The sequence below is a fragment of the Silurus aristotelis genome (genome assembly GCF_946808225.1).
Source record: "Silurus aristotelis genome assembly, chromosome: 19".
In the NCBI taxonomy this organism is placed as follows: domain Eukaryota; kingdom Metazoa; phylum Chordata; class Actinopteri; order Siluriformes; family Siluridae; genus Silurus; species Silurus aristotelis.
Genome location: NC_139592.1, coordinates 19308715 through 19321105, shown reverse-complemented (window position 1 = coordinate 19321105; position 12391 = coordinate 19308715). Strand labels below are relative to the sequence as shown.

The 12391-nt window shown below is 36.1% G+C and overlaps 1 protein-coding gene across 9 annotated transcripts in view; it reads right to left on the bottom strand.

Moving 5' to 3' along the window:
* Positions 1-12391, bottom strand: part of fmnl3 (formin-like 3) — a 268194-nt gene that overhangs the window by 241327 nt on the left and 14476 nt on the right. For all 9 annotated transcript variants that reach the window (XR_014538115.1, XM_083570484.1, XM_083570487.1 and 6 more), the window contains exons 2-4: positions 1601-1684; positions 1169-1249; positions 191-267 (exon numbers count right to left, since the gene is read on the bottom strand). Coding sequence is in view for 8 of the 9 variants with exons in the window: in XM_083570484.1 (XP_083426610.1) it covers positions 191-267; positions 1169-1249; positions 1601-1684 (242 nt within the window). In the remaining variant the exon portion in view is untranslated. The remainder of the gene's footprint in view (positions 1-190; positions 268-1168; positions 1250-1600; positions 1685-12391) is intronic.

Here is a 12391-nt window from a genome sequence, read left to right as displayed (position 1 = left end):
AGAGAGAGAGAGAGAGAGAGAGAGAGAGAGAGAGAGAGAGAGAGAGAGAGAGAGAGAGAGAGAGAGAGAGAGAGAGAGAGAGAGAGAGAGAGAGAGAGAGAGCCTGCTTTTAATGACCATCAGTTTAAAATTCTGAGATTTGAAGGGGAGGGTCAGCAGATGAGGAGAGCAGAGAAAGAGGATAAGTCACCCGATGTGATTGGTCCTCAGCGATATCTCCAGTTCCCTCAGAACTTTGGTGGATTCCTGAACCCGCCTGCGGAATTTCTGCAGAGAGAGAGAAAGAGATTTTTATCACGCTTTTTGCCTGTTTCACAACAACACAGAGCACTACATCCCGACAACATGTTTAAGATACTTTCAAAAAGGCAATGGGTGCTACTACAGGAAAATAATCCACATATCAATCTCCCACTTCCAAGTTGACTATTTTCCAAAAACATTATTCTTATGATTTTTTCCTCTTTAAATCAGTGATTGCCATTTTTAAAAAATAATCACTTTATGTTTGGTTTGTTCTTATATTGTTGTGAAGTAACATATTGGGTTATAACATAATACACTTATACATTTCCGGTAGGAAGCACATATGGCTGGATGAGTCAGGTGTTCCAATACGTTTGTCCATATAGTGTACCTACGAAGTCTAAATATCTAGCTCTAGATCTTTATCCTTGATAAAATTTACACAGTAATAGAAAGCATTTGTTCAAAGTTGATGAAATTTCTGCATTCAACAGTCATAAATATTAATCAGACCTGTCAAAATATACCATGCAACCATGATTTTGTGGTTTACAGAACTCTCTATACAACAATTGATCAAACTCTAGGCAAATATACCATAACAACTTAGTTTCTTGCTCACATCAGCTATCTTATTAAGTAGACTAGCTAGTTAGATTAGAATGCATGGTCTGTAGTGTGGATTCCCAGTAGCACATCATCTTCTACTAGTTTATATGATTCATTCAAGCTATTTAAGACACAACATGCTGATTCATTTTCATCTTAAATGATTAATTGTGTATGCACAATGAGGTAATCTTCTTCCTCAGATATCGAGTATTTTGAATCAGCCAACAGCTCATATAATAGATAAAAATTGGTTTGGTCTCTGGTGCCACATTATACTGAATTTAAAAAATGTAATTATTTGATTTCTTACCTTGCGTGTGACTCCTGGATCTAAAAAGCCTCTCAGTTTCTGAATGTATGTGTGTGGGGGGTTCTTTACTTGGAAGCGCTCCTAAAACCAAATATAAAGGAATTGAGAATGAGATAGTCAGATAAACATCATTTTTACTGTACATGATTCACAGTCCACTATACATTAAGACTATCCTTTATTATTATTATTATTTATGCACTGTGACGTTGAATTTTCACAAAATGCTGTGATCTGATGCAATATTGTGGTTTTATAATGCCAAATGCTGCTTGAGAAATAGTCTGGCATAATCCAAGCAGACCTTTATATGGATTAGGCATTAGACTTATAAATCTGTTTTGATGTCTATAAACATTTAAAGCAAGCTCGGACCAGACTGTGTTTGTCGACAGAATATAGCCACAGAGGTAGCATAATAAAATATTACACCTGGTCACATATGAGGTCCCACTTCTTCTCATTGTCGTACTGGCGAAGCAGGCGTGCTTTGTCCGGAGGCAGGTTCATTGAGCTCTGAAAGACAGCAAACAGACAAATGTTAGCCCACATTTGTAGCAATGCAGACGACCTCACAGAAATGTCTCTATCCTCTTTCAGATCAACACAGTCCACCCTCCCTTCTCGACCTCAGGGCCTGTGACCTCAATTTTAGCATCCTGTCGCATGAGATCATCCCCAGCCTAAGGTGGCCTTGGCTACACTCATCTGCTCATCTAATCAGCTGCAGAGAAACAAAGCAGGCACTTGTTTCTCTTAACGACAACAGCTCTTGCTCAAAGCAAGCGTTTAATTAATTGATTATTGAAGCTCATAATAGAGGAGTATTTATTCCACCTGAACTCACATTAAGCAAATGTAAAATCAGATTAGAGAACATGCCCACATTTTCACACTTGCCTTCAGTTTCACAGCTGAAAAACACTTTTGGTTTCTCATAACGCCATGACCGATGTCTGAAAAGTAGCAAGTATTAAATAATCAAACAAAACCTTGATTGCTGTTTGTACTCAAGTGTGTTATTCCACTTATATAAAACACAGCAATTTTCCATTGATTGCAATGTTTGATTTATTAACGAACATCGCACTTTTTATCCAAAGTGAAGCAATTAAAAAGTTCTCCCCCAGGCCTTACTAGTTAGCTAAATTAGCATGCAGGTTCTGTAGCTACAGAAATCCAGGTACCACAGTCTCTCCCACTAGTTTGCATGTTAGATTTAAGATAATGAGAAAACAAACTGAGCGCATACATGGTTAACGCTCGGCAAATCTATTGTTTAGTAGAAAAACCGAGCACTTTTTTGTTGAATGAAAAATCGTACACTGTGTAAACAAACCTGAGGTAAATTTATCCCTTATGTTTTGAAGCACAGGGATTAATTATGAGCTAAATAGCAGCAGATATCATCTAATTATAAAGTTTGACTTAGTAATAAACACTGTAAAGCAATTCTTTCATTATTATTTCTGTAGCTTGATGCTATCACATTGATAAACAGTTTTCTCACTAGCCTTAGCTAGCTAAAGAGCATTACATTCTCTCTCTCTCTCTCTCTCTCTCTCTCTCTCTCTCTCTCTCTCTCGCTCTCTCTTTATGACACTGGAGAATACTTCTATTGAAAAATAAGAAAATAAAAACTCCTTACAGAAAATACCACCACATCCATGTTTTAATGTATTTATTATTATGCTTAAATACTATGGCATGTTCACTATACAAGTCCCTGCCATTTAGTTCAAACACACGTGCTGTTATAACCCTGCGTTTATTGAGTAAACACTACTGTTAAAAAAAAAAATCACACCTTCTAACCAATCAGATTTAAGAACAGCAAATGGTTTATACTACAGTGCTGTAAAACAAACATGCTTATCCTATCTCTAGCCTGTTGGTTATATCTGATAAAGTCCTTGTGGTGATAGGAGAAGGAGGAGGGAAATAAGGGATTGAGGCACAGTGCCCCAGCATGTAACAGATCACTCAAGGCTGAAGAAACAACTGATGTTTATCGTGAAAGAGCCATTGACACCCCCTCACGAACAACAGCCTCAATGCTGCATTCAAACTATTCCACCCAAAACACACTAACCTGCTGACACAGGGCCAAAGGACATGACCGGGACAAGTTATCAAAAAGGGGTTAGCTGAACAAAAGCAACTACATGCACACTCGCTCTAACACACGCGTACATTGTTTCAGTGGTACAGACTATGACTTTTTTATTCCACCTCTACGGTAAACTCTTTCCACAAGCTCACACGAGCTGATCTTTAGGAAAAACTGCCGTGCTGCTGGAACTTCCTTCATCAGAATTAAGTTTCATCACCAAATCTTCAAATTAGTCCATGTCAGAAAAGATTGACAAGTGAAAACAATATGTTCTGGTCTTTTAGCTCAGCTTGAAATCCCATTTATCTCTCAGACGCACCGTCTTTCATGACTAGAGATTACAACGTCTGCTTGAAGACATACTCTGCAATTCCCTCCCCGCCAGATAATCACCTGCCGGAGACGAGACCCTTCGTTTGTTGGAGCTCTTACGCTACCATTTCCTGAGAATGCACCACTTCCAAAATATGTTTTTTGCACCTTTAAAATACAGAGAGCCGCCATAAATTCCAGATGTCCAGTATTACACATTGGAATGCGTCCTGTTTATAACATAACTTTCCCCCATATGTAATGTCAGTAATGGCATGAGAACCTCCCACTCTGTAGACTCTGTTGCTACTGCCCACTTGCTGGTGAGCTCACGACTCCCAAACACTTTTGCACAACAAAGGGTCTGAACAAATAGAAAAGATGAACTCTGAAGGAGCTTCCAATTCAGGGTCTTGCTTTATGTCGTGTTCCCCAGATGTAGGAGGTGCGCTGCGACTTAAACTAAGAGCCCTTTAAGACCCGACAGGTCTAGACTTATATTTTTTTTCCACAAATTAAATAACCATAAAACTGTGAAAGAAAGTCCTACTGGTTTTCTTCAACCAGCAACTTGATGATAATATTTTGCTGTTTAAAAGCCAACAAAGCAATCATTCCAAGGTTGAGGTGGTCAAACTGAAAAAAGTACTGCAATCAGAGTGTACCAGCTTTCACTCAAACTGGGCACATTTTAGATCACACAATAAAAATATTTTTTTTCTAACAACGTAGTTCAGATTTTATATCATTCAAATATGTACGTGAGAAAAAAATGCATTCCAGAACTGAGTAGCCACTGTGAAAAGCAAAATACGTATTTCCAATTCATATTTTTATGCAATAATGTTTCTGTTGCAACATTTGAAATAGATGAGCTCTAAAATATTAAATAAAAACCAGTAAACTAATATATACATATACATATATGTATATAAATCATGTATATACATATACATGCATCTGATTGATTCGAAAATGATCGGCCTTTCAGTTTCGGAAATATGTCGCACATTTGGTTTGTTTGTTAGTTCATCCTTAAGTGGAACGATGTTACTCAACAAATAAATCAGCATTAAACATCCTTTAAAAACTTGCTGATGTTATCGTGATGCTACTTGTTCATTTGCCTTTCTCAGTATCAATAACTGTGAGTTTGTAGTTACACAGAAACATGAGCCTACAAAGTTCTTTAGTTGCATGGTATGCTAACTAATAGATGTATTGTTTGTCTGCCACTGTTATCTATTTAAAAAAAGGATAAATCACTTTGGTTTAGGAGTAAGTTTTGTACGTCTGCTTGTACCTTTGGTTGCTAGAGCCTGGCCACTCATGACCACTCTTAAGGCAATTTGTGAGCCTTAAACTGAATTAGAGTTCTTAAAAAAGCTTTTGTCTAACTTTCGTTTGGTCAGAAGTGGATTTTAGATAAGAGATAAAGATCTTGATTGTTATCTGATCTAGAATTATTCGCCTTTGTCTTTTTTTGTGGCCTTTTGCGGTCATGCATGAGCTTGCAGAGGATTTTAGTTGGAGCACACAAGAACTAAATCCATTCACAGCAAGAGACTGAAATATTGTCTTTTATCGCTCATGCACACAGAGAAAAACCACACGGATCTTCTCGAGTTCAGAGCTCTGTGGAACTTTCAAGGCCTGTGAAGTCGATTTCAAAAAGGTTTAGGTGACCAGTCCAGACCACAATATAAGCACTGGACTCAATGACCCGATTTCAAGCCGTTAGGGGTGGCATGGTTTCCAAACTCAAAGAAGGTTTCTAGTGATTTCATTAAATAAAATCTTAAAATCTACATGATGACCTAACAGATTTCATACACACAGAAGGCCATGTAGAGTTGGAAAATAAATCATCTAGATTAATACTGCTTCTCATAGTAGGTTCCAAGGAAACCCACATTTTTTAGTTACAGTAGTGGAAAGCATAACCCAACATTATCAAAATTTATTACTTATAGTTAAGTCCTTATAGTTGTTGGTCATGTGAATCGAATGGTTTTATTCCAAACCTCAAGAGCTTAAAAAGAACGTAGGTCTGCAAAAAACGCCAGCTTGAATCTAATTTTAATCATTGTCACAGTTTTGATAAAAATGTGTTCTGTCAGTGGAAAGTCCAAGTATACAATGTTCATTGGTTCCAATAAAAACTATTTCTGTTCACATTTTATTATATACACAAAACATTGGAAACTCTTCATTAAATATAAATATGTACTGACTTTAATACAAAGTTTTTTCTCACGGTTTTGTTGAAGTTATCTTAAGCAATAATAAATGAATAAATGCTTGAGGTGCTTGAGACTTGAACTTTCCTTCAATAAAATCTGGTTAAGCCAACACTTGCAAGATTAGGAACAAAAATCTCAAATGCATGTAAAAGCTATTTTTTTTTTTAATAGAGAGCACTTCTTATGAGCTCAGAATAGGAAACTGCTTGTCTCCACAATAGAATGACGAAAGACCCATCGGGGACAAAACGGGCTTCTGTTGTTCGATGTGGTCTCATACGATGAAAAGAGAGACTGTAATGGTTTAACAAAGCCCCATTCCATCTGACATTTCCCTTCTTACATTCACACAACATATACTGAATAATAGACTGGAAAACAAGGCAGAGTGCACTAAAAATCTGCTGCGATGTTGTCAGTCTGTAAGAGTAAACATAATATTCATTATAGTAATAAATGATCATTATTCGTTATCAATCCTTGAAAATGAACACGAGAAAACATGTTTAAAATATTGCTCAGGGTGGAAGTAATGAAAAACTTGCATAAGAGCTATTATATATATTTTATTTGGTAATACGTTCCCATAATATTAAAATGAAACGTTGTAATATCTATTTGTAATGTTTAGATTTAGATTAAGTTTCACTGGAATTGATGTTTAGTGTATTATCCATAATCCAAAATTGCAATACTCTCATAATCCTGTGCAGAAACGAAAATACTAGATATAAAATATACGATTCCTATTTACAAATAGAAATATTTTATTAACTGGTTAAACATAAGCATCAAAAACAGTGCAAAAAAAAAAAAGGCAAGAACATCTGAGGGTACACATCTGGTCAATCATTCCATCATTCATAAATATTTAGAGTTTCTGGCTCCTTCAGATTAAAAAAATAAAATCAAATAAACACTCTGATGCAAGTTCCACATCACTCATCATTACAACTTTCCCATGCACTCAGCCGTGTTTTCGCTGTTCTGTGACAAACGAGCAGAGACAGAAAGTGCAACGAAATTAAAACAAAAGAAGAAGTATGTTCAATAAAGCGTAAGGATCAGCATTAATGTGGCAAAATAAATTTTAAAGTGGAACTGAAAACTAAATCAAAGAGTCTGTTTATAACTCGGTTAAGCAAGTCAAAAAGACAAGGAGGAATCCTTGATATGGTTATAAATGATTTAGACATACATAATATATGCATAAGATATGAATAAGATTCGATTGTCCTTTCTGAAAATCATTCTATATTTAGTTGCCATTTGCTGTTATAATAACCTCCATTCTTTAAAGTCATGTACTGATGTGGGTTAAGTGAGGAAGCCTGGGGTGCAGTCAGTGTTCCAATTCATCCTAAAATGTGTCTCGTAGGGTTGAGGTCAGAGCTCTATAGCAGGCCACTCAAGATCTTCTACTCCAAACCATGTAAATGATATTTTCATGGAGTTTGCCTTGTGCACAGGGGTATTGTAATGCTGGAACAGGTTTCGGTCTCCTAGTTCAAGTGAAGGGATAAAGTAATGCTACCACATCCAAAGATATCCTTGTGTGACTCCAAGTTTGTGGTAACAGTTTAGAGTCAGGTGTAGCAATAGTCAGGCGTGCCAATACTTTTTATATAGCAATGTGTGTTTCAATTTATTTTTAATCTGTGACAGATTTACAACTCTTTGGTACTCAACAGTATGTTGATTAATCATTTTTTAATAAGCACAGAAATGACTGAATTTTAGTTTCTAGTGTATATATACTGTATATATATATATATATATATATATATATATATATATATATATATATATATATATATATATATATATATATATATATATATAAATAATGTAATAAGTATTCTACACTACATAATAACTCATCACCTTTTATATCTGGGTTAAATTATCAGTCTTCTTATTGGTATATTTACACAGAGTTCTCATAGGCCACAGATGTTTTTCCAACAAGGTGTTTTTCATTTGAGAAGTTGGATCAGCTGAAATAGGGATAATTTTCTTGATTTCTGTTGTGTTTACAACTGAGCAGGAAATCCCTAAATAAAACAAGTACTTTCCCCCTTTATTATTATTTTTTTTTTTTGACAATCAAACTTCTTCAAACCATTGAGCAATCGCTTGCTTAAGGCTGAATTAAATAGTACCATAACATCATACAGCTTTTCTACATGGGATTATTTTACAGTACAAACCACTGATTTAGTCATACTGCTGCTAAAACAGAACATTGCATTCCTTAGACCGTATTTGGCTTTATGTCGTCTCTGTGAGGCCAGTGGGAGTTCAGGTCAGCGAGTCCTCCATTTAAAAACACAAACAACACGTTTGAGGTTTGTTTGGGGACCCCCCGTTTTTGCTGCATGGTGCGTCTGCTCCCATGATCAAGGTCCAGATACTGGGTTGCGTCCAGCATAAAGCATTTCAAGGCCTCTTTAAAAATTGCAACTAAAATATTCCTGCAAAAACACCCTACATGACCAAATACAGAGGCAGAACTAAAGCACATCTATGCATATCTTATAATAAGTACAACAGCTGATTTGCAGTTAACGCTCAGTTGACATGATGTTAATAAAACTCTATGCATATCAATTAAACGGCTCTGGAATTAGTTTTTTGGACTTCTGCGATAAATCATGTTGCATGGTTAAAAATTTAACAGCTGTCTTTGTTTACAGGTTGCCAGAAAATTGTTTTAGCAAGAGTGCAATCGTACTAAATATCTTTATAGCTTTGAGCTTGTCAGAACCTGTACAAACATCGAAGAACTGACAATATATATGTTCAAAGTCTCCCATCTTTATTCTTCATGCTCCATCAAGTTTTCTTTATTTTAACATATCCTTCCCTGAGTAATATTTTTCACGATATGAAGTCAATCACTGACACACTGAAGCCCGAAATTAAATGTGTTTTTGAACCATTTTTTATACATAGATCTGATTTTTTTTAAGGTTCTGTGTGAAATGTAAAACTGTAGATATTACTGGTTTAGCATGAAAATGCTGGGTAGTATGTACTATAAGGAATTAAATTTTATTTGTGTTTGTTTGCTCCAGCCCCAGTCACGTCCCACCTCATGAAGATTGTGGACCTTTAAAGAAGTAGATGCCGACCCCGCAAAAATCCCGAACCATCTAGAGACGTACCAGTGCCAATTGGATCCCACTTCATGTAGAGTTTGGACACTGGACCTCCTTGAGTGTTTAAAGGCTCTGGCATAGAGAAGCTGATGTTTGATGATCGCAAATGTGGAGCTATTTTATGAGTTGCTCAGTAGCTCCTAGTTTTATAACCACAAATGACTGTAAAAGACTGTTGAAAGAACAATACTTATAATCCTACATTCCGATGCTCATGTTAGTTCTCTCTCCAGTGTTCTGTACTGTTTAAAGACTATAATCACACTCTTGATGTCACCCAAATGAAGATGGGTTCCACTTTTGAGTCTGGTTCCTCTCAAGGTTTCTTCCTCATAACATCTAAAGAAGTTTTTCCTTGTCACAGTCGCCACAGCTGCTCATAAGGTATAAACACACATCGTTCATCTTAACTCTAAAAATTCTGTAAACAAAGACTTGACTTTGTTTGTTTGATTTTGCTTATTAGCACCGACAAAATTAAATGAAACAGCCTTCCATATTTTGGGCCAAATTGAGATTGACAGCTTTGATCAACTACCAAGAAACTGCATCTAAGTATATGCCATGGATATTTTCCTTTCCTATTTGAATTTCAAAAGTTTAACATTTTACATACAGTTTCACTGCTGGTTTCATATTCTGTTAAAAAAATAACTTTAAAACAGCAAATTAATGCTTATTGGTCTGTGGAAGTGCAGACAAGCACACTTGGTTAGACAGGTACATCGTTAAATGCTTAACTGGAATTTAAATGTTTCAGTAAAAACTAAAATATTGATTTTAATGGTTCATATATACAGTAATCTCGCACCTCCGGTTTATCGCGGATTAGCATTTGCCACATAACTAATTTGTTGCGCTGATTTTCCCGGTCTCTCGCAGATAGCACAATAGACCAAAACTTACAGGGAATTGTTTTTATGGAGTTTTATGTTGAAATAATGCAATTCATCAATAAAATATAATTATCAATTTAAAAAATGGAAGTAAAATGTTAATACTGTTAATAATAATGTTAATAATGTAAACAGTACTGTATACATAAAATAGCATCAGTCGCCACAGGCTCACTCATCAGGGACAAACTTACACTTATAAAGAACATCTTATTCATTTTGATCACCACATTATGTGTGTAAAACTGCTATGAGACAATGTTCATTCTTAAAAGCGCTATACAAAAAAAAATTCATTGAATAGAATTGAATTTTTTGCGTCCGTTTATCGCGGTTTTTCGTTTATCGCAGAAGGTTTTGGTAACCACGGGGGGATTACTGTGGGTTTTTTTTTTTTTTAAGTCTCTTCATGGCATGAGAGAGGCAAACGGGTGAAGATTTTTACCACTGAAATTCCCTGGGAATTTTAGACAGTTCAATTTACAATTTGAATATTTGAGATTTGTGTTTAGGATTCCATTTTTATTATTTTGAAGTTGGAACCTATAATTTAAAATGCTTAATTTTTTAAGGCAAATATTTTACCCTAGCCAATTTAAAACAAAGAGAATTAAACAACGGCGAATGTAAATGCTTTGACTGTATTATATGATCCAACTTTGTAATTATAAAAACATTTTGGTTGAATATTATTTAGCAAATAATGACTTTTTATGTTTATTAGGTCTGTTTTCCGAAAAAAAAAAAATTTTTAAAACCTTCAAACATTATATGAGTAAAAATCAGCCAACACAGATATGCTCTTCTATCTGTAAATGGGAAAGAAAGAAGGCATTTAATAACCACATGGCCAAATCCTTTTTTCCAGAGTATTTGCAGTTTTTGCTTTATAGGTCTAATAGGCTTTATTGCTTGATTGTGAACTTCATAATAAATTTTACTTTGATGGAGAAAAATCCAGTCTAAATGTTTAAATGTCCAGTCTACACGCTTAAATTCGCATTACTTATACACTGAAAATGAAATAAAACTATATAAAAAATATTGATGCATTAGTGACATGTCTTAGGGACATTGCCAGTAAAGACAAAGTCAGTCACAGGACACAGTAACGTCTCAAACCCCAGACAAAGTATATTTTCTTTGTGCATTTTTACTCAGCGGATTTTGGCCAGGGGCAGCAAGAGAGGGCAAATTGTGTTGAGTGACGCTGGAGTGTGCTGCCTGCTGACAAAGACGGCTGGATAAATCTCAACACATCCTGCTTTTACCCCCCTAAATACAAAAGGGAAAGGGTCTGTGAGCACATCTGGCCCTCCCCAGCAATTTGAGTTACAATGCACACAATGATCTGTGGTCAATAAAGATGTTTATCTTCTTTTATAGACGAGGTAGACTTGGCTTCTGTTTCTGGACCAGTTATGAGAACTCTCCAGCTGTGGCTTTAAATAGACAAGATCATAAACAATACTAGGAAGTTTAACCAAGTTGGGCCTAGATTACAAAAGAGATGACTGTCATTCTATGAGTGATTTAAAAGGATGGAGCTCAATGAAATTGTATTTAATCTCATACATGATTTCACTTCTTCAGAACTGCACAAAAAAACGGGAAACTCGTGTCACATGTTCATATGACCTCATTCTCATCTCTGATTTTGGATGATTTTCGCGTCCTCGTCCGAAGCAATGGCGAATGAACTTAGTGCTGAAAAGCTGTTTGGATGTTTGGAATGGGGTCACTGTAAGGAAGGACAGGATTTCGTACAGTCACGCTTGAGACGCAGGCTTGAAGATCTTGCTTGTTCTCAAGCCGGTCCCCTGCCATTAGACAGGTCAAATGTTGAAGTGTGTGAAAAAGTTGTACTCCTTTCACCACACCGATACCTGATCCAGCAGGCTTTAATTGCGTAACCTGAACCAGGCAATCACAACAAAGCAGTGGCTCCACAAAAAAGGGCCTCACTCAATTCTCCTGCAGAGAGACGACACAGGGAAGAGGGTCGGAGGTGTTCGAGGGCAGGACCTCCCCCCACTGCTTCTTTATACAAACAATCTCCATGACAAACGACCGTGGAATGTGCTTTATTCACGTACACACACACAAACACACACACACACACACATGCTAATCTAATTTAAATGAACGTACACTTACAAGCTACACCTCCTAAAATATCTAATGATATGTAGTTTATTCTATAAACTTATTCACAAGCTTCCCCTAAATGATATGAAATTCAATTTCTTTTGCTGTATTAGCCAAATCGAGTTTCCGTTGCTTTAGTAAAGATGTGCCCATTCACCTGGGCCTGATTTCCTTTGCTATGCGACAGGAAGTTTCATAAATTAACTACTAGGGAATGAAGAACAGCGAGGAACTACCAACCCAAAAGCTCCAAAATCTACATCTAGACCAAGTCGCACCATCCAAACACAACGTTTCCTAACTCAAACCTGATCATCAACGGTTAATTTCGGTTCAGTGGCTAATTGGGT